The sequence below is a fragment of the Eleutherodactylus coqui genome, chromosome 11 (assembly GCF_035609145.1).
Source record: "Eleutherodactylus coqui strain aEleCoq1 chromosome 11, aEleCoq1.hap1, whole genome shotgun sequence".
NCBI lineage: Eukaryota > Metazoa > Chordata > Amphibia > Anura > Eleutherodactylidae > Eleutherodactylus > Eleutherodactylus coqui.
In genome coordinates, this window is record NC_089847.1 from 95,788,067 (window position 1) to 95,814,299 (window position 26,233).

The following is a 26,233-nucleotide window of genomic DNA, read 5'->3' on the forward strand; positions in this document are numbered from 1 at the left end:
TCATACTAGACCCGGGACAGCTCTGCCAGTGACTAATGTCACAGCAGGGGTTCTTTTGCCCTGTAACTGGGGCTCCTATGGATGCCCCAGCAAAGTGGGAAAGTGTCAAATAAAAAAATAAAAAATGACTGTCCCCCAGAGGTCTTATATGACGCTATGGGGGACATAGATAGTAAAAAACATGATTACATACATAAGTAGAACAATATTACAGAATAAAACAACAATATATACATAAGAAAGAAAATAACACAAAGCCGACTCCAACAAAAACCGTCGCCGTATGCGCCCTGTAAACCAAAACCATACCTACTATATATCAAGACGTCTGAAACAAATAGAGGTGCCCATTCCCATACTTTATTTTAGCATAAATATACTAAATAAAAAAAATTACTATAAATGTTTTTAAAAAAAATCTATTTTTTTTTTTTTTGCATTTTACCCCCAATAGAACTAAAAAATGGAAGAAAAAGTCAGTGAAAAAGATATTTAAAAAATCGTCCTATATGTCACGGGAAAAAAACGCCGTAAAAATAATTTTGGTAGCTAAAGAAAACACAATAGGGCAGTAAAACTGCCACATGCTCTGAATGACCAGAGGTATAAATGAATAAAATGCAAGTTATACTGAATCTTTCCCCATAAACCTTGCATCAATCTCTACTCAGGTCCTCCTGCTCATCTTGCCTGCAGTTTAGGCAGCATGTTCAAGTTGACAGATTCCCTTGAAGAAAATCAATTACACAAAATTGCCTTGAAAATAGTAATATTTTTCCTTCAAATAAAAGTACAAAATAAATAACTGTAACTTAACAACAGTGTATTGTTTAAGTGGGTGCAGGACCACCAGAATGCTTAGTTTGTTGGCTGCTATTCTTTACACATTAAAGGGGTTGTCTCGCGAAAGCAAGTGGGGTTCAGCACTTCTGTATGGCCATATTAATGCACTTTGTAATATACATCGTGCATTAAATATGAGCCATACAGAAGTTATTCACTTGCCTTCCCTGCGCTGGCGTCCCCGTCTCCATGGCTCTGTCTAACTTCAGCGTCTAATCGCCCGATTAGACGCGCTTGTGCAGAAGGGTCTTCCACCTTCGGGTCTGTCCGGCAGCAGCGGCGTTCTGGCTCCGCCCCTTCTACGCGTAATCGCGTAGCTCCGCCCCGTCACATGTGCCGATTCCAGCCTCCTGATTGGCTAGAATCGGCACACATGAGGGGGCGGGGATATGCGATGACGCATAGAAAAGGGCGGAGCCAGAACGCCGCTCGTGCCAGACCGAGCCGAAGGCAGAAATCCCTTCTGCGCAAGCGCGTCTAATCGGGCGATTAGACGCTGAAGTTAGAGGGAGCCATGGAGACGGGGACGCCAGCGCAGGGAAGGCAAGTGAATAACTTCTGTATGGCTCATATTTAATGCGCGATGTATATTACAAAGTGCATTAATATGGTCATACAGAAGTGCTTAACCCCACTTGCTTTCGCGAGACAACCCCTTTAGTCAATGGCCACTACTAACTGTTTTATTTTGTCACTACTTTTTAGAGATTGCAGCCTGGCTGGCACAAAATGGGCCAATATCCATAGCTCTTAATGCTTTTGCAATGCAGGTAAGACCCATTTACTGCTGTAAGCCCTATTATTTTCGAGGAGGGGGAGGGGGAGGAGGAGGAGGAGGATTCTGAAATGTTACAAATACTTTGCTCTCCCTACACTGCTGCCAGGGAAATGTTACTAATTCTCGGCTCTGCCTATACTGCTGCTACTGCAATGTTACAGGGTAGTGGAAACGGAGGCTTCCCTAAGACATGATGGTGGCGAGGCCGCGCTAGGTTCCCCAGGCGCGACAACTTTTCAGCGACGCGGTCACTGGGAAGGTGCATATTACCACGGACAAGGGGACAGGACACGTACTGCCTCAAAAACTTCCCCGTCCTCCTCCTCCAACAATGAAAACATTCTTGGCAAATGCCAAGTGGTCTGTCTGGCGGCAGTCCAAGAATTTCACCTTAAACGACACAATAAGAAAGCCCCCCACCACGGCCCACTTAATCCTGGCCACATTCCGAAAACCAACGGAATAAAACCGCGCTAATAGGTCCACAGTCGCGACCACTATCCCACCAACGTGGTTACTGGTAAGGTGCATATAACCACGGACATGGGGACAGGACACGTACTGCCTCAAAAACATCCCCCTCCTCCTCCTCCTCCAACAATGAAAACATTCTTGGCCAAAGCCCACCTGTATTTAATCTGACGTTGGCTCTGCTGTCCAGGGCACTGCAATGGGATTTATTTATGTACCGCCGGTGAGTTCCAGGGAGCCACCCATGCTGTTGGTCCACACGGACTTCACATTATTGAGTTGTACCTGCCTGTGTCTATGAATTAAAAACCGCGGTCAGACTGGGGCATGCAGTGTGGGCCGAAGCCCACCTGCATTTAATCTGACGTTACCTCAGCTGTGCTGGGCAATGCAATGGGATTTATTTATGTACCGCCGGTGAGTTCCAGGGAGCCACCCATGCTGTCGGTCCACAGGGACTTCACATAGGGGATTTGTACCTGCCTGTGTCTATGTATTAAAAACCCCGGTCAGGCTAGGGCATGTAGTGTGGGCCAAAGCCCACCTGCATTTAATCTGACGTTACCTCAGCTGTGCTGGGCAATGCAATGGGATTTATTTATGTACCGCCGGTGCTTCCTGGCACCCACCCATGCTGTCGGTCCACACGGAGTTGTAACTGCATGTGTCTACTTATAAAGAACCCCAGTCTGACTGGGCATGCAGTGTGGGCCGAAGCCCACCTGCATTTAATCTGACGTTACCTCAGCTGTGCTGGGCAATGCAATGGGATTTATTTATGTACTGCCGGTGGCTTCCTGGGACGCACCCATGCTGTGGGACCACATGGACTTCACATTAGGGAGTTGTACCTGCCTGTGTATAAAAAAAACCCAGTCTGACTGGGGCATGCAGTGTGGGCCGAAGCCCACCTGTATTTAATCTGACGTTAGCTCTACTATCCGTGGCACTGCATTGGGACAAACTACAGGAGCAATACAGCGCTAATGAGACGTGCACAGCTACGCTAGCATTGGAGTCCGCTGTAGGCCCGCGATTGCTGAGGGTTTGTGCAGAGGCCTATGTCCTGGGTGCAGTGAAAGTCTGCTTCCTGCCTAGGATTGCTGAATCTGTGGGCCGAGGCCTATGCCGTGGGCGCGGTGCAAGTCTGCCATGTTTGGCCGCTCAGATCAATTTTTTGTTCAGGTCTTCGGTTTCCTAGGACCCACCTATGCTGTTGTGCCAGACAGGTCAAACACCACGATGGGAACTAAGACACTGACTGACTTGGGTAGGGGGCAGAGCGCAGACGGCTTTCCCCTTGCAGTGTCAATTGAGCTATGCGACACCTTGACAGAATGAATACTGTGTGGCACATGGATTCCCCATTGCTATGCCCACGTTTGCAGCTCCTGACGGAGGTGGCACAGGATTGGAGTTCTCATTGCTTCTGTACAGCATTGTGGGCTATCGCCCGCCCCTTTTAAAGAGGGTCGCTGCCTTGCCCTGCCAACCCTCTGCAGTGTGTTCCTCCGGTTCCTCCTCATGGCAGACGCACTTATAAATAGACATGAGGGTGGTGTGGCTATGGGGCCAGCGTGTGGCATGAGGGCAGCTGAAGGCTGCGCAGGGACACTTTGGTGTGCGCTGTGGACATTGGGTCGTGCAGGGAGGTTGGGCAGCATGTAACCCAGGAGAAGAGGCAGGGGTGTGTCCCGCAGGCAGTGATTGTGCTTAGTTGGAGGTAGTGTGGTGCTTAGCTAAGGTGTGGCTTACTAATGAGGGTTTGTCCGAAGTAAAAATTGTTAGGGGGGGGCCACTCTTGCCGCTTTTGTGGCTTAATAGTGGGACCTGGCAACCTAAAATGCAGCCCAGCATGTTGCCCCTCGCCTGCCCTATCCGTTTCTGTGTCGTTTCCATCACTTTCTTGGGTTTTGCAGATTTTCACCAATGAAAACCTTAGCATCAGCGATATACAAAAATGCTAGAGTCGCCCATTGACTTCAATGGGGTTCGTTACGCTAAACAAACCCTTGAGCATCGCGGAAAGTTCGACACGAGCACCCGAGCATTTTGGTGCTCGCTCATCTCTACTTACAACATATTTAGATATGTCAATGGGTTAAAAGGTAATATAAAATAGTTAAAAGTCTGGTTTGGTATGAGTGAGTCTAAGCTGTTTCTCCATCCTTGATACTATAGGCTAGAGCTTGAAGTTTTTAGTTTGGTTAAGGCTTTAGCCAATCATTCACTGTTGCTCACCAGTGAATGTCCAGTTACACAATAGGTCAAGGTAACAAAAATTTATATATTGAAATGAGTTTTGAAAATGTCAAGACGAATTGTTTGCCCTACTACGAACAATTGGTCTTGTTCATGGCCTTTGCCTGTAAAAAAGGGACAGGAGGCCAGTTAATGAAAAATCAAAGGGGTGCAAGCTACAGCCTTCGCATCAATAAAAATAATTCCTCCAGACGCAATAATAGACTAGGGAGCATGAGGGCTTCCTAGCCCTTATCATGTGGATTACCTTCAGAACTGCGGTTTTAACCACCAAGTCATCAAATAGAGCTGAGGTATATTGAGATGGAAAAGGGGGCTCTGTGAGAGAAGGTCAACCTGAGGCAGAAGGCACAAGTGTGTGTTGTCTAACAGATCGATGAGCTCAGAGTATGAAGTGCGCCAGGGCCAATCTGGAGACACCAGAATAAACTGGGCGATCCTCCAGCTTGATCTTCTTGAGCAGATGTGGAAGGAAGGGCGGAAAGATGTAAGGGAACCGAAAGTCCCCTCATGAAATCACGAGGGCATCTACTGGTCAACATCTGGCCTGCCCCACCTTCTACTGGGTCGACTTTCTGACGACTGAGGAAGTCGGCCACCAGGTTGTCGACCCTGGCAATGTGAACCGCTGAGAGAGCAAACAGGTGAGCCTCAGCCCAAGAGAGGATTCTTGGCCACCTCCGCCATGATCCCCGCACTGCGGGTACCTCCATTGTGGTTTGCATATGCCACACTCATAGCGTCCGACTGGGTCTGCACAGGCCCCTCCTCCAACCGAGGAGCGAAGTAGTGGAGGGAAAGGAGAATAGCCCATAGTTCCAGAATGTTTATGGGCAGCAAGGATTCCTGAGCTGACCATGTCCCCTGAGCTGACTGATCTTGCCAAATTCCACCCTACCTAAGAAAGGCTAGCATCAACACCTGCCACTGAAGAGTCCTGAGGTAACGGCCCAGCCAGGTATGAGAGGAGCTTAGCCACCACCGAAGAGATTTTTGCCCCACCAATGGGAACTCAAACCTGCTGGTTCAGAGAGGCTATGGTCCTGTCCCATTTGGACTGGATGAAGCATTGTAACGGTCAAGCATGGAACTGACCAAAGGCCACTGCCCTTGAACGCAGCGACCATCTGCCAGAGCACACTGATACAATGACGTAGAGTCACGGAGCTGTTTGACATCAAAGAATGGCACTGGTTGTGATGGAGATTCAACTTCAACGACGAAAGACGAACATGAGCCACGTCCGTGTCAAACCAGAATCCCAGAAAAACAATGTTCTGAGCTGGTGTTGGGGGCGATTTGCAATAGCTGATTATCCACCCTAGGCTTAGAAAGAGTGTACAGGTTGATATGCAGACTCTGGATGGGGCCTTTTATCAAGATATTGTCTAGGTATGGAAAGGCTACTTTTACCTTTGGCATGAAGAAGAGCCACCACCAAGATAAGAACCTTGGTGAAGACCCGAGGGGCTGTAGCCAAGCCAAACGGAAGAGCTACGAACTGATAATGCTGAGCGTGCACCACAAACCTAAGGAAGCGCTGATGAGCCAGATAAATTGTAATATGGAGACACAATCACTGCCCTGAGGGACTCTCCATACAGAAGGATTTGATTCTTGAGTGCCGATTTAGACCCTTGAGGTCCAATGCCGGACAAGCAGAACCGTCCTTTTTGGGGACTATAAACATTTTTGAGTAAAATCCCTTGAAACGCTGATGGTCTAGAACAGGGATTATCACACCTTGCCATAACAAGGTTTGAACGGCTAGGAAAGTAAGGCGCATTTAGAACCCTTGACATGAAAAAAACGATTAGGGATCGGGTCATGAACTCAGTCGAATACCCAGACACAATGACCTCTTGTACCCAGGAAACCGAAACCCTGGGAAAGGCAGGTTTTCCTGAACAGCCAAAGGCAACACCCCCCCCCCCCCCCATCCTGGTAAAAACGGGTGGGGGCGACCTGTCAAACAGTAGCCACACGAGCCTACTGTGCCAAATGGTCCGTGGCTTAAAGGAATGCTCCTGTCCGTGGTTCTGCACTCATGAAGAACCCTCCGAGGACCAAACCGGCGAAAAGAGGGAAAACTCGACCTCTTGCGCTGTGGAGTTCTTGACCTCCTGGGCTTGTTCTTGGGCAAAAGAGAACTCTTGCCCCTAGTAGCCTCTGATATGATTTAATCGAGCCTGGCTCCAAAGAGCCTAGACCCAGAAAAGAGTAATCCAATTAGGGCTTTTATGGACGCATCGTCAGCCTCCCAGGTCTCCAGCCAGAGAGTACGACCGAGGCTGCTAAAATGCAGGACAGGAGCCTTGCACTATATAGTTCGAGAGAAAGACACCAGGGAAGCAAAAGACTGCCTTGAAAGCGAACACCTGTGTGTCTTAGGTGGTCAAGAGCCCTCCTTGTCAGACACCCTGACAGATGGTATAGCCCACTGGTCCAATCTTTCCATGATCGCTATGGAGGCCCTAGACAGGTCTGCCACTGTCTGAGACAGGGTGGCCACCCACTGTGGCTCACTGGCCAGCAAAGGCTGTACGGAAAAAGGGCCTGCTGCCACCTCGTCGGGCGTCTGCCACGCCTTGCAGCAGTCCCCGTAGACCTGTTCCACTTGACCACCAGGAAATTTGATCTTGCAATGGGAGCATACATGAAAAATGGCTCTGCCTCTCGGGGTCTCTGTACTGTCAGACATGGCGCTGCCTAACAATAGCCAAGAGCAGGTGAAATAACGGGGAGAAGCCAAAACCTGACTCTATCAACTAACCGCAGACCCGTTACCAAAGGATAGTCCGACTTTAGAGACTGTACTTACTCCCGGAGGGGGTCAGCCCTATAATCCAACAGATCTAATAAACAGGCAAACAGAGGATGCTGTTCTGCCTGCTCAGCCCAACACCTGAGACTCACCCCGCTGCTTTGAGTTATAACACCATTATAAAAGCATTACTCACCAACTGGCCCTCTGCCCATTGGGTATCGGGCACGTCATCACCCTGCATCTGCATCGTGTGCACCAGAAGCCCCTGGCCCCGGAAATACATGCACGCGTGTGCTGGAAGCCTCCGACCCCGGAAATAGATGCCCCGGTAGGACATGCGAGTGCCCCGGGCAGCAGCAGCTAGCTGCCGAGAGGCCCGGGACACCTTGAAGCCATGGGAGAGGGGAAGAGAAGAGCCTCCTTCAACCCAGCCTGCCTAAAGGCACCCCTCCCCCCCCCTCCGCCCCCCCCCCCCCCCCCCACACACACACACACCTGGCCGTAGAAAAAAAAAACAGGTCGGGCGCGGGTGGAGTGGCGTCCAGGGGGACCCTAGGGCTGGCGGGCCGACAAGCTGGGCTCCAGCCGTACCACTTTGCTTTCTCAGGTAGCGCAGCTGACTATCAGGAATTGTCTGACCATCCGCCCTCCTGCATCGTAGTAGATCAGAGAGTAGAACCGCTCAGTCGACCTTTCCTTAGTGGTCCAGGAAAATCGCTGTTAGCTGATTGTCTGTAGAAGATGGTCAAGCGAACAACTAGCGAGAGGAGCCAATTTTTTTGTTCTACTTGGTGTCCGCCTCCAATCAACGGTTGCTATATACCCGCAGCCCAGCTGTATTCCCAAATTGCAGCAACGAGAAAGACTTGTTTTTAACTTTTTTATCTTTTTTTTTTTTTTTCTCTCCCGTAGGGGATTTAAACCTGCAGTCCTATGATTGCTCAGATAATATACTGCAGTACTTTTGTATCACATTTCTTGGCTGTCGCAAGACCTGGTAAACCCGGACGCCATGGCAACCCATGGGTCCTCCATGATCACTGAGGTCACAGAAGGAACTCCTTCCCTCTGTTAACGCCTTACATGTCACAATCCATATTGATCGCAACATGTAAAGCTATAAAGGTGGGGATCCCTGCCTTTGCAGCAAGATGTTAGCTGACTGAATTCTGTGGATGATATGAGCTCCGTTCCTGAGTCTGCATTTACTGCATGTACTGTATTTTGCACAAACTTCTTCCTTCTCTTGACATACATGAAATTTTTACAAGAAAAAACCCTGGTGCTCCAGTTGTTTGGTGTGTTATAAGGGACGGAGACAAAATGCAACTTACTTCGTAGGGGTGTCAATGCCTGTGACACCCCTAAAATCCAGGTTGGCGTATAGGATTATGGATGGAACAGGGTGAAACGTGATGACGTAGCGCGTCATGATGTTGCATAAACGGTGTGGCTAGTCACGTGAGCACTGAGTAAAATGAAGAAAGGCTAAGGTTGTAGCGTCATGACGTAGGAGCGTCGCAACGTGATGACGTAGTGTCATGACGTTGCATTGATGTAGCTGGTCACGTGAGCGCTAAGTGGGACGAACAGACGCTGAGGTTGTTGCGTCATGACGTGGGAACGTAGCAACATACTGACATGTACTTCAATAGGATGAATGGATGCTGGAGGGTAGCGTTATAATGTAAAAACGTGAGAGCGTAATGACGTTATATTGTTGTGAATTTGCGTAAGTGACTGTGTCACGTGACTGGTCACATGAGCCTCGCTAGATGCCAGTGACATGCGTGGCTATTAGAGATGAGCGAACGTACTCGGTAAGGCCGATTTCGCAATCGAGCACCGCGATTTTCGAGTACTTCACTACTCAGGTGAAAAGTACTCGGGGGGCGCCGTGGGTGAGCGGGGGGTTGCAGAGGGGAGTGGGGGGAGAGGGAGAGAGAGCTCCCACCTGTTCCGTGCTGCTACCCCCCGCTCCGCCACGCCACGCCCCGCCCCACAGCGCCCCCGAGTACTTTTCACCCGAGTAGTGAAGTACTCGAAAATCGCGGTGCTCGATTGCGAAATCGGCCTTACCGAGTACGTTCGCTCATCTCTAGTGGCTATCTAAACAGGATGTTTGATGAAGTCACTGGATGGTGACTGGATAATACAAATAATAGTAGAATCAATGCATATGAATATAAATATGGATATGAATATGATGATTACTGGATTCATAAGGGGTCGAACATGCAAAATGAATAATAAAATGCAATAAAGTTGCAATTTGCAATAAAGTGCATAAGAAGAAAAACATATGAAGAAAAACATCTCGAAAAATCTATGTAAATATATAATAATTAGAGATGAGCGAACCTACTCGTTTCGAGTAATTACTCGAGCACCGCGATTTTCGAGTACTTCCGTACTCGGGTGAAAAGATGCGGGGGGAGGCGTGGCAGAGCGGGGGGTAGCAGCAGGGAACAGGGGGAGCCCTCTCTCTCTCTCTCTCTCTCCCTCTCCCATTACAATACGCACTCCTATGCAGACGGCCGCGGTTTGGCCGTGCGAATCTCGTGCGGCAAACAAACCGCGGCATGTCCTATTTTTGTGCGGGGCTCGCAGAGCCTCGCACAGAAACGTCACTCACCCGGCCGCCAGCTCCGGTCTGTGCATGCGTCGGCTGCCCGGCAGCCGGCACATGAAAGAGCCGGGGGCCGGCGGGCGCGGGTGAGTACGCGCTCGTCTCTGCAGGCGGTCGGGTCTCGCGGCAAGAATTCTCGCCGCCGGATCCAACCCGCTCGTCTGCAGGCGGCCTAAAGCTGCAATAAAAGCGCAATGTAAGAACAATATAATAATATAATAAAATGCATATAAATGCGGATGTTAAAAGTTAGATCTTTTTGGCAAAAAATTCTGGTTACTAAATCTTTTCGAGAACCTCATTTAGCCCATGTGGGTGTAGGGCAGTGATGGCGAACCTTTTAGAGACCGAGTGCCCAAACTGCAACCCAAAACCAACTTATGTATCGCAAAGTGCCAACACGTCAGGGGGCGGGGCTTATCACGATGTATGATTTTACCCCCATTGTTCTAAAAAGGACAGGTCCGCTTCAAAATAGACCGGGTGCAGATTATGACTGCTTTTTGGATGTGGAAAATTCTGCAGCATTTTCGTATCCAAAAAGTTGTCAAAATCTGTACCCTGTCTAGTTTGAAACAGCCCTGCCAGTTTCTGCCGCATGTAAACATACCCCAGTGGTAATAGTGGCCCTCCTAGCGATAACAGTGACCCCCACCCCCCAGTGGTAATAGTGACATACCCCAGCGGTCCCCCAACAGTAATAATGCCCGCTTCCCGCCCAGCAAGTCCCCCAGCAGTCATAATGCCTCCACTCCCCCTCCACAGTGATACTCCCAGCAGTCATGCCTCCCCTCCCCCGGTAGCAATTCTCCCAGCAGTCATAATGCTTCCCCTCCCCCCCGCGATTCTCCCAGCAGTCAGAATCCCCCCCCCCCCCCCCCCAGCGATTCTCCCAGCTGTCAGAATGCCCACTCCCAGCTTCACATACTTACCCGTCCTCCTCGTGGGAGCGCCGCTCCTCTCCTGCCTGATCCCAGGTGCATACTGAAGGCAGTGTGCTGCTGTTGGATGCCTTCTCCCCCTGCTCTTGCGGAACCAAAGTAGGAGACGTCGGAAGAGGGGGGGAGAAGGATCCTAGCTGCACACTGACTCAGTGTGCGCTGGGATCAGCACAGATAGCAGCGCTGAGTGAATGTCAGCAGGGGAGCCGCGGCCCCTGCAGGCATTCACTAAGGTGGTGAGCGGCCGATGGCGGCGCGTGCCAGCAGGGAGGGCTCTGCGTGCCGCCTCTGGCATGCGTGCCATAGGTTCGCCACCACTGGTGTAGGGTGTTAAAATAATAATTGTAAAACATTTCTTTTGCTCGCAGCCTAGAGAACTCTCCCTTTGGAATCTGTTCGATAGGGGTGACTTTCATGGAAGAAGGGTCAGACTTGTGGTGTAGAAAAAAATGTTTAGATAGACTGTGTTTCAAAAAGCTTTTATTTATATTGTATCTGTTAGTTTATTCGCATTCGCAGGGAGTTAATTGTGCGGCCGATGTATTTCATCTGGCACGAGCATTCGATTAAGTAGACCAGGTGTTCAGAGGCATAATTCAGGTGTTTGATTATAAAGAGCTTGTCAGTAGGGATGAGCGAGTATACTCTCTAAGGCACTACTCGCTCGAGTAATGTGCCTTAGCCGAGTATCTCCCTGCTCGTTCCTAAAGATTTGGGTGCCGCCGCGGGGCGGGGAGCTGCGGGGGAGAGCGGGGAGGAACGGAGGGGAGATCTCTCTCTCCCGCCCGCTCTCCCCTGCTCCCCGCCACAGCTCACCTGTCAGCTGCGGCGGCCCCCGAATCTTTATGGACGAGCAGGGAGATACTCGGATAAGGCACATTACTCGAGCGAGTAGTGCCTTAGCGAGTATACTCGCTCATCCCTACTTGTCAGATGTCCCTGTATCGATATTTTTTTCTCCTATGACAGATGCTGTCACAGCATTTGCAGCCAGATGATCCACATCTGTATGATCCTATGATGTTGGGAAGAAAGGTGGAATTGTTTTTTGTTTTTATTTTTTGAAGGACGCGATGGGGCCACAATGTTGCCTAATGTTCTGTTTCTTCGGAAGATGATATTCGGATTGATTGTCAGTTTGTCCAAAATGAAGGGATCATTTTTCAGGATTTTCCAATGTTTTTTGAGGATGTCTTTCAGTTCATTTTGTTTAGAGTTGTATCTAGTTGTAAAGCAGATATCTAGGCTGGAATTTGTCCGTTTTTTGTCCACCTCATTATGATTTCTTGGGCGGATCAGTCGTTCTTCATGTTTCACCCTATTTATAGAATTCTCTAGGAGGGTTTTTGGGTATTTTTTCTCTAAAAATCTTTTGTGGAGGATTTTGGACTGTTCGTTAAACATTTCCAGCGTTTGAACAGTTTCTTCGCATTCTCTTAAATTGGCTATACAGAACGTTGGTCTTCCATTTCTTTTTGCCTTCCATCTCTTGACATACATGTGATATTGCTCTGCCATTACTACCACTTGTGGTAGCGCCTTCTAAAGTTTGACTTCTTTTACTGATTTCCTTATTTCTATCTGAATCACCCTCACTCCACTCGTGTTTTCCAGTGCATTGGAAATACCCTTTTCTACTCTTTTGTTTATTTCAGTTTTATCGGAAGGGTATATCTCATCCATTTCGCATCCTTTGTAATCCTTGGATGATCGACCATGCTGTTCTGTTAGTAGGCTACGGAGACCGTAAGTTGTAATGTATTCCTTTTATTCTGCTATTAGCCTATTTGTGCTTTTCAATACAGCTCATGATTTTATTTTTCTCTAGGTGATGGTAAGCCTTTCTGGGCTATCAAGAACAGCTGGGGAAAAGACTGGGGAGAAGAGGTAATTTTTCAGCTTCACGTATACAATATGAGGCAGTGTTCACAGGCAATGGTAACTGCCTTGAAGGAAACCTATCACCTCCTATAAGCACCATAAACTTTAAGTAACTGTGCTTATAGGACAGGTCCCGCTGAATCCATGGGTGTAATTTTTATACTTACTGGGCCCTCCAATCCCATGCTGTTACCCCGGAAAGTCGGCGTTTCATATATTAGTATCACTTTTTTCATTCTGTCTATGGGTGCCTAATCCCATAGAGAAGAGTGGAGTGCACGCATGGACGTAATGAAAATAGTCAGACTGGAACTGAAACGGGTATAAGTATAAGGGTTTAAGTATAAAAATGAAGCCCCCTTGGTTCATCGGAACCTATCCTATAAACAGCATGTCTTAGTTTATGATGCTTATAGGAGGTAGCAGGTTCCCTTTAAAATTTGCCACAAAATCCTGGATTTTGCGGCATATTATCATTTCACATAGCAAAACTCTAAAAGAAATCCATGACCGTTTGTTTCAGCAGTGTGTGAACAGGGTTTTATGAAAGCCCATTCAATTTTTTTTATTATCTATTTGTGTATTTTCTGTGTGCGGTTTGCACATAGGATCTTTAGATTAGGTCTCCATTCTATGATTACTATTTTGATATGTGACAACCTTTTAATCATATACGTTTTTGAAAATTTCTCTTTCCTAGGGTTATTATTACTTGTATCGGGGAAGCCGGGCTTGTGGAATGAATACCATGTGCAGTTCTGCGATAATAGATTAGACTCTTCATAAGAAGAAATCCTGCTGTCTGCTCAATGATCTTCAAAAAAAAAACATGGCCATGTTTTTTTGGGTACTCTAGGTTAAAGTTCTGTACCAAGTAGTATTCACCACAGTAGGGGATGTGTTTACCTCCACTTACAGAAGTCCTGTCGCAAATTTTTAACAGGTATCACAGGCTGCCAGGGTCCAGCAGCCATCTTATTCCCCCCCTGTGTCAGTGCACACTGCTATTTATATCCACACCTCATCCTGGCTCAGCCTCAGCACCTGTGCTAATTGACCTCGCGCACACCCTGGAGTGGAGGAAGTGGAATGGATGGCCCCACTACCAACCTGACATCCATTCCAAAAAACCCGGCCCAAAGACTTTTAAAGGAAAACCTCCAGCAACTACTTGCTGGAGATTACATTGCCCTCCTGGATTTTCATGTCTCAAACAGCAGGACATGAAGGTCCTCTTGTCCCACTAGGCATAATAACGGAACCTAGGGTCGATGTATCCACTATCACACCCCTCAGTGATAGTGATAGTATGCGCATAACAGTATTTCAACTCACTTATGATCTGCGAACATAAAAACAATATTCAGCAGTAGATACAGTAGCTATTATAAGTGAGCTCAGGTGTAACCTATTCCATATCAACCCTGAGACATTTTTGTTCTTTCCTCAGACTATTATATGGATCACATGCAACAGGAATTTGGAGTCTATTGCTACTTACACTTAGTTCTTCACAGTAGTACTATACTCTCAGCCATTTTCCTTTGGCTATACAAATAATAAATGCGGGTAGATACATGTGGTCACTGATACTGGAATATAAACAAAATAAAGTCCGGGCTTAATGGAAAAATATCACTATAAATGTATGTTCTAGTTGTCCATAACTAATTATTCTAAAGGCCCATCAGAATACAGTACTTGTGCTAAGAATCATTCTTTGTAATTGCTAAAAAATCTGATAAAAAAAGGAAAACTGCAAGCCCTCTTACTATAGTGACATAGTATGCTAGGCTGAAAAATGACAAATGTCTTTGAGCATAGCATTAGCTAGAGGCTGTACCATTTCTGCCTGCTTGGAGAACATTTTAATTATCATTACCTTCTATATTTACCTTAATAAGCTACAGACCATACATATATAGTCAAGAGGATGAGCTGTGATCTCTTCTGTTATAACTGTGTGACAGGAGCTTTGTGATCATCATTAATACCTGTGATAAGAGTGTCTGCGTCTCTCTTTAGGCAATTTCTGCAGTAAGGTCCACGTAATAGTATCATACACATAGAAACTGACAAGTTTTAGACAACAGAACCATGTAAATCTGAGCTATTCAGAATTGAGATCACATGACCACCTGAGGAGAAGAAAGCCGAGAGTTTGATTAAAGTGAATAACTAGCTCACATATATATTACTGGGTTAGAGCTACATCATGAATTAAAAAAAATAATAATCAGACTGGCCCTTTAAAATTTATGAACTCCTTATTTGTGATACCTTCATATTCCTGCTGAGCAGATTAGTAAAGTAATAATTAGAGATGACCGAGCATACTCGTTAAGGAAAAATACTCGAGCGAGTATCGTCCTTTTCGAGTACTTGCCTGCTCGTCAGAAAAGATTCAGGTGCCGACGGGGGTGAGCGGTAGGTTGCGGGAGTAAGCAGGAGGGAGCAGAGGGGGGGGGAGAGAAAGAGAGAGATAATCTCCCCCCCCCCCCCCCCCCCCCCCCCCCATTGCCCACCAGCACCCAAATCTTTTCTGACGAGCAGGCAAGTACTCGGAAAGGACGATACTCACTCGAGTATTTTCCCTTAACGAGTATGCTCGCTCAGCTCTAGTAATAATGACATCTTATGCAATCAGTCGTGTAAATGGGGATTACAATAGGTAATCAGGGAGGGTAGTAGAAAGATGGGCTACTCCGATAAATACGTTCAGAAGGACCCTAGTCATGTATTGCATATGACTCTGCGGCACAGATAAGAAGTGACCCAGCCTGTTTTCGTAGCCATTCCTGTACACAGCAGTTTGTGCTGTAACCATCGTCAGCAGCTTAGTGTAATTAAGGAGACATTCATTTTGTATTCACTGATGTAATATGTGTTGCCCATTTTCTACTGCTCTAAATCACAAAAAAGGTTCAACCGCACTGAACGGTACGACGACAGTCATTAAAGTATGTTGCTGGTGCCAGCATTATTTCATTACAATTCTTATTATTCCTTAACCCCTTCCAATCCACTGTCTGACATCTTAAGACATTACGATTTAAGGCTGTACAGCTCCGATGCTGGAAGACGTCCGTTGGGGCTCTATTATTGTATATTGTTAGCCTTTCTGCTGTTGGGGGGCCTCTCCAACGTGTCACCTCATGCAGTACTGGCTTTAGTCAGCATATTGCGCCTTTGTATAACAGCAGAAATGAGTAAGCCCCCTAGGAAAACCAGGACACAAATTGGATTGGAAAGGGCTAACATAAATCAGAACCACATAGCAATTCCTAACTGGTCTAAATCGAAATTCTTTTTAGGACTAGTGAGACGTTGAGAAGATATTGTTGCCTTTTTCTAGAACAAATACCCTTTAAACATAACAAGATTCTGTGAGAATAGCTCAAAACCAGGGAAGAAAAATGTCTGCAGCGACTCAATTTATGCATTTGTAACCAAGCAAGTGATGTGAAAAGGAGTTGACTAGAGATGAGCGAGCACCAAAATGCTCGGTTGCTCGTTACTCGAGTCAAACTTTCAGTGATGCTCGAGAGTTCGTTTCGAGTAACGAACCCCATTGAAGTCAATGGGCGACTCGAGCATTTTTGTATATGACTGGTGCTCCGCTAAGGTTTTCATTTGTGAAAATCTTAGCAAATCACCAAAGTCATGTAAAAAACACAGAAATGGATAGGGCAGGCGAGGAGCAACATGCAGGGCTGCATTTCGGGCTCTGAGGTCTCACTATTAAGCCACAATAGTGGCAAGAGTGAGACCCCTCCCCCCACACTGTCAGCATAAAGATCGTTCTCGTCTTCCACAGCTGTAACAGCTGTGGCAGAGAAGAACGATGTTAGCCCATTGAATTCAATGGAGCCGGCAATATAAGCCCTTACCTGAAAATCATCCTAAAATGTGTAAAAATAAAAAAAAAATGTATACTCACCTTTCCGCTGCAGCCGGAGTTCAGCCGTGTCTGGCCGGCAGTTCTCCTGAACTGCTCTGAGTAGTATTCAGCAGCAAGGGATTTAAAATCCCCGCCTGCTGAATGAGCTGCCTCTGATTGGTCACAGCCTCACCAATCAGAGGCAGCTCTCACTCACACCCATTCATGAATTCATGAATGGGTGAGTGAGTGCTGCCTCTGATTGGCTCAGCGCAGGGACCAATCGGGGGCAGCTCTCAGCTGAATGCCCTTCCCGAAAATTCATCCCGCGCTCGCCGGCAGCCCATTGCTTTCAATAGAGCCGGCTGTATTGCCAGCTCCATTGAATTCAATGGTCAGTGCTCGTTTAATCGAGACGAGTACCGCGTGGTGCTCGTCTCAAGTAACGAGCATCTCGAGCACCCTAATACTCGAACGAGCATCAAGCTCGGACGAGTATGCTCGCTCATCTCTAGAGTTGACCAAAGTTGATTATAAGTCATGATGGGTAAATTTAATTGGCTAGTGATAATAAAATGATCTGGTAGATGTCAACAATAAGGAAAATGTATTATTACAGCATGTCCATACATGGTGTTAGTGCTTCAGAATTTTCTTTGGCGAATCTGTAGTGTTTTCAACTGCTAGCCATGTGGATGATATTTCAAGACATTTAATCCACATTAAAATCTGCAACATGTAAATTTAGGCTGCAGATTTTCACAGTAGATTTCACCCCTTCAAATAAGGTAATGAGATCTGCGGTAAAACTGAAGCAAAAGTTTAGACTTTCGCGCAAATCTGTTCCAAAATCTGCAGCAGATTTCTTGCTGAGGAAATTACATCCTATATGGACATAATGTTAAGCAGAACGCTCTATATTTATTACCTGTGTGCACATTCTTTTAACCCTTTGCAATCCAATTTTGGATTCGGGGTTTCCTAGGTGGTTTTCTCTTTCTACCATAATACAATGGCGCCATCTGCTGGCTAGAGCCAGTACTGCGGTATTGGACATGCTGGAGAGGCCCCCGACAACAGAGCGGCCAGTAATATACAGTAAGAATACCCTGCCGGACGTCTTCCGACATGGGAGCTGTACAGCCTTCTATTAGAATGTCTTTAGACGTCAGACGGTGGATGGGAAAGGGTTAACCCTTTCCAATCCAATTTGTATCCTGCTTTTCCTAGGAGGCTTACTCTTCTTTTCTGCTATTATACAATGGCGCTATAGGCTGGCTAAAGCAAATACTGCATGAGGTGACATGTTGGATAGGCTCCGACAGCAGAGAGGCTGGCAACATACAGTAAGAGAACCCCGACGGATGTCTTCCAACATCGGAGCTGTACAGCCTTAAATCATAATGTCTTTAGACGTCAGACAGTGGATTGGAAAGGGTTAATATTCACACCAAATTGTTTTTTTCCAACATTGATTTCAAGGGGTTTAAAAAACAAAACAAAACTGGAAGCTTTTAGTTTGCTTCTGCTCTGTTAGGCTTACATGTTTTTTAGGGCTTTCTGTCTCTACAAATAGTTTTTTTTTTTCTAACATTGATTTCAAGGGGTTTAAAAAAAACAACCAGGAAGCGTAGGGATTTAGCACTGCGCATTACAGCTTATCTCACGCACGCTGTCATGCTTAGTCTAACTTGTTTTTTTTTAAATTTCCCGCTCTGTTGCTTAGCGACATTCTGTATAAACGCTGCACATTCCCAATATAATTGTGCACATACAGCGTTTCTTATGTGCCTTTAGAGAGCAGTAGTACTCTGTCCCGCGTACTACAGGGGAAAATAGAACACTCTGTGGTCTATTAGAAGCAATACAAAAACTCTACCCTCAGTGGGTCCAATCATTGTACTTTCATGGACTCCATTCACTGCTTATTACGTAATGAAATTACGCTGGTGTAAACCTCCCCTTAGATTTAGCAAAGGACCAATTTCACTAGTTAAGGGACTTTTTCACCTGGGACGGAATATTCCCCAACAGCGTTGCTGAATATGCCCTGCGGCGGAATATTCAGCACCAGAATCCGTATTGCTTGGTGCAGAATTCAGGGGTGGCATATTCTGCAATGCTCTTTTGGTATATTCTGTCTCTAGTGAAAGGTCCCTCAGTAGTAGCTAATATTCCATTGAACAAGGCATTGTCAATAGCTGGTGGCCTGCTTTAGGCTGCATTCCCACGAACGTGTATCAGCTCGGTTTTCACGCCGAGCCGATATACGTTGTCCTCATGTGCAGGGGAGGGGGAGGATGGAAGAGCCAGGAGCAGGAACTGTGCTCCTGCCCCCTCTCTGCCTCCTCTCCACCCCTCTGCACTATTTGCAATGAAAGGAGGTGGGACAGGGGTGGGCTAAGTTCTGAGAATTAGGCCCGCCTCTCCCCATTGCAAATAGTGTAGAGGGGGTGGAGAGGAGGCAGTGAGGGGGCGGGAGCTCAGTTCCTGCTCCTGGCTCTCCCATCTTCTCTTCCCCCCCCCGCAGATGAGGACGACGTATATTGGCTCGGCGTGAAAACCGAGCCGATATACGTTCGTGGGAATGCAGCCTTAGAGTGTGTGGATGTGCGATCAGTAAATACAGGGAATTATTCACGCAAATATTATATACGTATTTGATTTATTGCCGGGATTTTCTCTGTGCTAGAACTCTGGTAAAGTTATGCAAATGAACAAAAACCTTTTTTTAGTTGTACAACAGGAGTTTGAATATTGAGTGTCATAAGCTAAACTTTGTTGCATACCTCGATATTTTAGTGATTATTTGTGCAAGCACTTTAACATTTGTCGTGTTTTAGTTATGATTTTGTCTTTTTTTTCATCCTCTGTTTACCTTTTGCAATAAATATATTTGATTCTTTGTCTTTACTTCACTTTTCAGGGACCGTGAAACAAAACTCATAGGGACTAGGGATGAGCGAGTATACTCGCTAAGGCACTACTCGCTCGAGTAATGTGCTTTAGACGAGTATCTCCCTGCTCGTCCCGAAAGATTCGCGGGCCGGGGAGCTGCGTGGGAGAGCAGGGAGGAACGGAGGGGAGATCTCTCTCTCCCTCTCCCCTGCTCCCCGCCGCAACTCACCTCTCAGCTGCGGCGGCCCCCGAATCTTCAGGGACGAGCAGGGAGATACTCGGCTAAGGCACATTACTCGAGCGAGTAGTGCCTTAGCGAGTATACTCGCTCATCCCTACTAGGGACTTTTCATACAGGACCAAATTAGTCTTCACGCACATTTCTTGGTCACAATGTTATTCCTATTGGGCTTGAACTCCCATTCAAGAGTGTCAGAGCGTTAAAAATACACGATGGTTACGTATGTTACAGTGTATTTACTTTTTTATGCATGAAACCAATACCAGGGTCAAAAATTGTAAACAATAGGTCCCTGTACACATGAGAAATGCACAGTGAAGACGAGCGCAAAATGACTAAATACGCACATGTGAAAACCGTGCACTGTCCACACCATGTGGCCGATTTCATGTGGCTGAGAAAATCACCAAAGATTTGTGAGTTGCGAGATGCACAAATCTCGCAGCAATCTGAACCCCATTTTTTGGAATGGGGTCATATACAGGAGTGATTTTTTAATTTTTTTTTTAATTTTTTTTTTTGCAAAATGTCCTATCTTTGGGCTGTCTTTCAGAATGTATTGCCCATTATTTTCAATGGGCTCAGAGAATACATTGCATGGCATGCCCTCTCTCTCTCCCTCTCCCCCCCCCCCCCACTTTACCCGCTGCAATCCCCCACTCACCCACGGCGCCCCCCGAATCTTTTCGCCCAAGTACGGAAGTACTCGAAAATCGCGGCGCTCGGGTGAAAAAGGGGCGTGGCCGAGTACGATAGCTCATCTCTATTCATGAGGTATTGTAACAAACCTAGCAAATTTTCTTTGCTCAGTGCCTAGCATTCACTCGCATCATTTGGATAGCCCAATTAGCATATGAGATCACAAATTTTACATAGAACTTCACATTGCTCAGATGTGTTTTCACGGTAAATCTGTACCTGCCTATGTGATTTTAAAACTGATGTATTAAAGTGTGCTAGGTTAGATCATTGTGAGATGTTGTTCCTGTGTTGTCTAAGTAACTCTTAGGCCACCTTCATACACACAGAAATGCCGTGTAAGTTTCGCAGAATTAGGGCTCATGTCCACGAACGTGTCGGTAAAATGCTGTGAGTCTCCCAGCAGCGGTTTACTGATGTTTGGAAACAGCACCTCCGTCAGCAGAGGGTCGGCAGAGACTGTGTATGGCTGCAAATTCGCTTCTAAAGCCTGCGTATCGCAGTAACACGCGCAGTGTGACATTTTTAAAATTCCCCGCTCTGTTTGAGAGATCGGGATTGTGTCTGAAAATGCTGCCCATACGCAATGTACTGCATATGGAATGCGTATCATACGCAGCCTATGCAAGTATATGGGGCTCATGCTGAGAAATAGATAGTACAGTGAACCTATTACAGAATGACTTATTGTGATGATTGATGTATATTAGATTGTAAAATGTTAGTCTGTGGAATTCACCTTTAACCCTTTGCAATCAAATTTTGGTTTCAGGGTTTCCTAGGGGCCTTTCTCTTTCTGCCCTTATACAATGGTGCCATCTGCTGGCTAGAGTGGTATGGGATATGCTGGAGAGGCCCCTAACAGTGCGGCAAGTAATATACAGTAAGAATACCCTGCCGGACGTCTTCCAACATCGGAGCTGCACAGCCTTCAAATCAAAATGTCTTCAGATGTCAGACAGTGGATTGGAAAGGGTTAACCATTGTATTTCAAGAATTGAATTCCACAGCATAAATAGACAGATTATGGCTTTAGAATCCAATTTTTTTCAAAAATGCTGTGAATTTATTGTGGAAAATTTCTACACCGCCTGATGAAGATTTTTTAAATTCCCTCCATATTTCTTGTACTGTAGGAGGTCATGGACGCGGATGTTTTTTCACCGCCTATAACATATGCGTAGCACAGCTGCGTTATACGCAGTGAATGGGCTTTCGATGTTCCATACACATGTGCGTGCAGACACTGCGTATCGGTAAGCACTAGAAAAAGAGAGCGGCATGCAAAAAATGAGCCCTCACACAACTACGTTGAAAGAAAAATAAAAAAAGTTATTGCGCGCAGCGGATGGCGGCAGAAAATAATTGAAAAAAATTAAATGTCTTTGAAAAAAAAAATTATACAAGTTTGGTATCGTCATTGCACTGACCCATAGAATAAAGATATCATGTCATTTTTGTTGCAGTTTGTGCGCCGTAGAAACAAGACGCACTGAAAGATGGCGGAATGTCTTTTTGTTGGTTTTTTTTTTTCATTTTACTCAACTTAGAATTTTTTAAACGTTTTTCAGCACATTATATGGTACAGTAAATGGCACTATTTAAAAATACAACTCATCCCGCAAAAAACAAGCCCTCATACAGCGACGTTAATGGATAAATAAAGGAGTTACGAATTTTTGGAAGAGGGGAGGAAAAAACTAAAATGGTGATTGGGAATGCCATCCTGTGTGTGGCAAAATTGGGAGGAGCAATGACCAACATGCAACCAATTTGAAAGCTGCCATCTTGGAACCAAGCCAATATTTTCAAATAGGAAGAGGTGCATGTAACATATGTATCCGATAGAGAATTTCATGAGGAATCTCTAATCTGTGCTCAAATAGGATATATATTTATATCTACCATTTGCTGCGGCGTCTCAATCAAGATCATCCTGATCATTGTGGGAATTAATGGAATAGGTGTCGCATCAATTGCAATGAGACCCAGATTTCACAGAGACTGCACTATTCAGGGATGAAGCAATGTTCTATATGAACGGGAATGGGAACAAACTAATCCTTCACTACTGGTCCGACACAAACCTGCATTCAACAGATCCCTCCAAACTGTTTAGCACTAGAGATGAGCGAACGTACTCGGTAAGGCCGATTTCGCAATCGAGCACCGTGATTTTCGAGTACTTCACTACTCAGGTGAAAAGATTCGGGGGGCGCCGTGGGTGAGCGGGGGGGGGGGGGGTTGCAGAGGGGAGTGGGGGGGAGAGGAAGAGAGAGCTCCCCCCCCTGTTCCGCGCTGCTACCCCCCCCCCCCCCCCCCGCTCCACCACGCCCCGGCGCCCCCCGAATCTTTTCACCCAAGTAGTGAAGTACTCCAAAATCACGGTGCTCGATTGCGAAATCGGCCTTACCGAGTATGTTTGCTCATCTCTATTTAGCACACATAAAGTCATGATGTGGTGTACAAAGCCCATTCTTCATCAACTGTATCTTTACTGCTGCCAAGTATTTGCAATTGTTACATGACGAGGTTCTCATTACTGTTACTGTGCAATGATTTGGCACCATCCCAGCAGGATGGTGCCCCCTCTCCCTATGGATGTGATATTTGTGATTTTTTTTTTTTTTTTTTTTTTGGATCCGCAGTCTCTAGGGAAGTGTATTGGACATCATTGCCTGCTGCAGTGGCTGTTGCACTCACCGGATCTCACACCCTTGGGATTGTACATCTTTCTGTCATTGTAGCCATATGAGGTCTTGTTTCCTACCAAATACCTTCTATTTTATGTTGCCACTATTTTTGTCATGTATTCTATATCCCTTTAATTTCATTTTGGGAGGGGGGGGTGAGGTGGTAAAAAAACAGCAATTTCTACTTTTTTTAGTGTTCGGTTTTACGGTGTTAACGTATAGCATACAATATTTATTTTCTGCAGTACTCCTTTTTAATGAAAAACATACAGCCGAGGACTACATGCTAGAAAATTCTCTTGGTATGTGCTTCTGACCTATGCCATGATCATTCAAGAATAACTGGTTTACCTGGCAGATATGTCATGTAGGGATTAGAGATGAGCGAACGTACTCGGTAAGGGTGATTTCGCAATCGAGCACCGCGATTTTCGAGTACTTCAGTACTCGGGTGCGCTGTGGGGCGGGGGGTTGCAGAGGGGAGTGTGGGGTAGCAGCGGGGAACAGGGGGGAGCCCTCTCCCCCCCCACTCCCCGCTGCAACCCCCCGCTCACCCACAGCGCACCCAAGTAGTGAAGTACTCGAAAATCGCGGTGCTCGCTCATCTCTAGTAGGGATCTTCAAGCCCATCCAAATATTTTTTACTATTTTGTTATTTTTACAAAGCATAAAATGATTATGTATCTTAACCCCTTAGTGACCAAGCCTGTTTGCGCCTTAATGACCAGGCCAAATTTTGCAAATCTGACATGTGTCACTTTAACATGGAAAAACACCAGATAGGTTTTGCATATCCAAGCGATTCTGACATTGTTTTTTCGCCACATGTTGGTCTTTTTTCCCCCACCTAAATGAAGTACAATAGAATTTGTGTTTATTTATTAAAAGCGCCAAAATTGGGAAAATTTTGAAAAAAAACGTCATTTTTTTCACATTTCCAACTGCAATATCTCAAATATGTGCAAACATAATATAGAAATTTTTGCTAAGATATATATTTCCATCTGTTTACTTTATTTTGGGCGCATATTGGAAAAAACTTTCGTTTTTTTTTAACCATTTAGGAGACGTACAAATTTAACATTACTTTTCAGCATTTTGAGGAACACTTTGTTTTCCTACACGAAGCCAAGGTTGGAAAGCCTCATAGGAGTCAAAATGATACCCCCACAAGTGACCCCATTTTAAAAACTACACGCCTTAACGTATTCACTGAGGGGTGTCATTAGTATTTTAACCCCACAGTTTTTTTTTCAGGAGTCAATGCAATTTAGAAGAGAAAAACTAAAATTTCATATTTTTGCAAATGTCATTTTATTAAAGACAGGACTTTTTTTCTATAATACACATGAAAATGAGGATTTGCACCCCAGAATGGATACCCCTGTTTGTCCCGTGCTCAGAAACATACCCATTGTGGCCCTAGTATTATGTGTGGATGCACAATGGGGCCCAAAATGAAAGGAGCAACCGGTGGCTTTCGGAACAGAAATTTTGCTTGAAGGAGATTTAGGCCCTATTGCACACTTGTAGAGCCCTTGAGTGACCAAAACGATGGAGAACCCCCACAAGTGACTCCATTTTAAAAAGTAGACCCCTTAACGAATTTATCTAGGGGTACGATGACTTTTTTGACTTCATAGTTTTTGAATGAATCTAAGTCGAGCAGAAGGAAAAAAATTACGAATTTCATTTTTTGGCAATTGTGTCAATTTAAAAACGTTTTTTTGTACGGTGTACATAGGAATGAAGACGTTCACCCCAAAATGGATACCCCCGTTTGTCCCGTGTTCAGAAACATACCCATTGTGGCCCTAATCTACTTAAAGGACACATGGCTAGGCCTATAATGGAAGGAGCACCCGTTGGATTTCAGGGTACAACGGAATAAATTCCAGGCCCCATTGCCCACTTGTAGAGCCATTGAGCGGCCAAACGATAGGGTCATTTGTGAGGGTTCTCTATTTTGAAAACTAGACCCCTTAACAAACTCATCTAGGGGTGTACTGCGTATTTTGACCCCACAGTATTTGAATGAATCTAAGCAAAGCGTTAGGAAAAAAATTTATGATTTTTATTTTTTTGGCAATTTTGTCAATTTAAAAAGTTTTTTTTGTACAGTGTACATAGAAATGAAGACGTTCACCCCAAAATGGATACCCCCGTTTGTCCCGTGTTCAGAAACATACCCCTTGTGGCCCTAATCTACTTAAAGGACACATGGCAAGGCCTGTAATGGAGGGAATGCCCGCTGGATTTCAGGGTACAACTGAATAAATTCCAGGCCCGGGATAACAGCTCCATGCTTTCGGCTACCTGCGGACACCGACAGCATGGAGCTGTCATGTCCAGAGCCCGAGGGGCTTTATTCTCTGCAGGACATGTTTTTATGTCCTCAGACAATAAAGCCCACTCCGGGAGGATGTAAAAAGACTATGGGCTGGTCGTTAAGGGGTTAATATAAAAGTATTGTCCTCTAGAATAGGCACATCCTAGTATTGCTTCGTCAGAACATCCCATAACTTGGGAACCAGACTATACAACCTTCCTATTCAAACTGACTTTCTCATATCAGGATAAAGTGCACACAATCTTATCACCTGAAGGAGCTCCACGGTGTTTTAAAGAATTAAACATACAACAACAGCCGAACTCCATGGATTCTTCACCTACATCTCCCCGTCCCCAAGACCTACACCCGGAAACAGGAGCAACAACGCAACGACTCCTTGACAATCATGTAACCACCCGAAGAGGAAAACATGAGAGATGAACAAGACTGCAGGACACCAAATCGATCCACGTTCTTTTTCTCCACCGATTGTGGACTCCTTGTTTGTTTATGGACGACGCGGAGACACCCTGCAGCAACAGCTGATTTGTTATCCCATTGGACTGTCGTGTAAAGGGAAGCGAACACAACCCAGAAGAGACCCTCTTAACCTTCAGTCCATGCCTTCTTCCTCTATATAACCAACCCCCCTGACCCCCTACTAAATCCGCTTAGACCTTCCTCACCACTAACATTCAGTTCGATAAACCACCCCACTCCAAATCTGCTGTGGCTTCATCTCGGAAAACGTTCCTGAAAAAATGAGACGTTTCTGGTACAATGCCAGTAAGGCAACCACACTTATAGTTTGCAAAACTAATATTAGTTGGCCACCTCCTACTTACTCTCCCTTTTCCTTCCTCACCTTCCCCCTCCAACTCTCTCCCGTGGGGTGGAGACCTTGAGACAGCCTCTCTT

General features: G+C 45.9%; 1 protein-coding gene and 1 long non-coding RNA gene across 3 annotated transcripts in view; both read left to right on the forward strand.

Moving 5' to 3' along the window:
* LOC136582227 (cathepsin F-like) overlaps window positions 1-21,744 on the forward strand; it is a 62,269-nt gene extending 40,525 nt beyond the window's left edge. The window contains exons 11-14 of one of the 2 annotated variants that reach the window (XM_066583102.1): window positions 1,549-1,613; window positions 12,347-12,437; window positions 12,520-12,578; window positions 21,063-21,744. In XM_066583102.1, coding sequence (XP_066439199.1) covers window positions 1,549-1,613; window positions 12,347-12,437; window positions 12,520-12,578; window positions 21,063-21,152 — 305 coding nt within the window. In that variant the 3' untranslated portion in view covers window positions 21,153-21,744. Of the gene's footprint in view, window positions 1-1,548; window positions 1,614-12,346; window positions 12,438-12,519; window positions 12,579-13,272; window positions 13,366-21,062 lie in introns of those variants that run through there. The other variant, XM_066583103.1, reaches the window with a different exon arrangement.
* LOC136582225 (uncharacterized) lies at window positions 15,145-19,365 on the forward strand. Its single transcript, XR_010787159.1, has 2 exons — window positions 15,145-18,670; window positions 19,052-19,365. It is a non-coding gene; the product is annotated as an uncharacterized lncRNA (long non-coding RNA).
* Window positions 21,745-26,233: the final 4,489 nt, after the last annotated feature.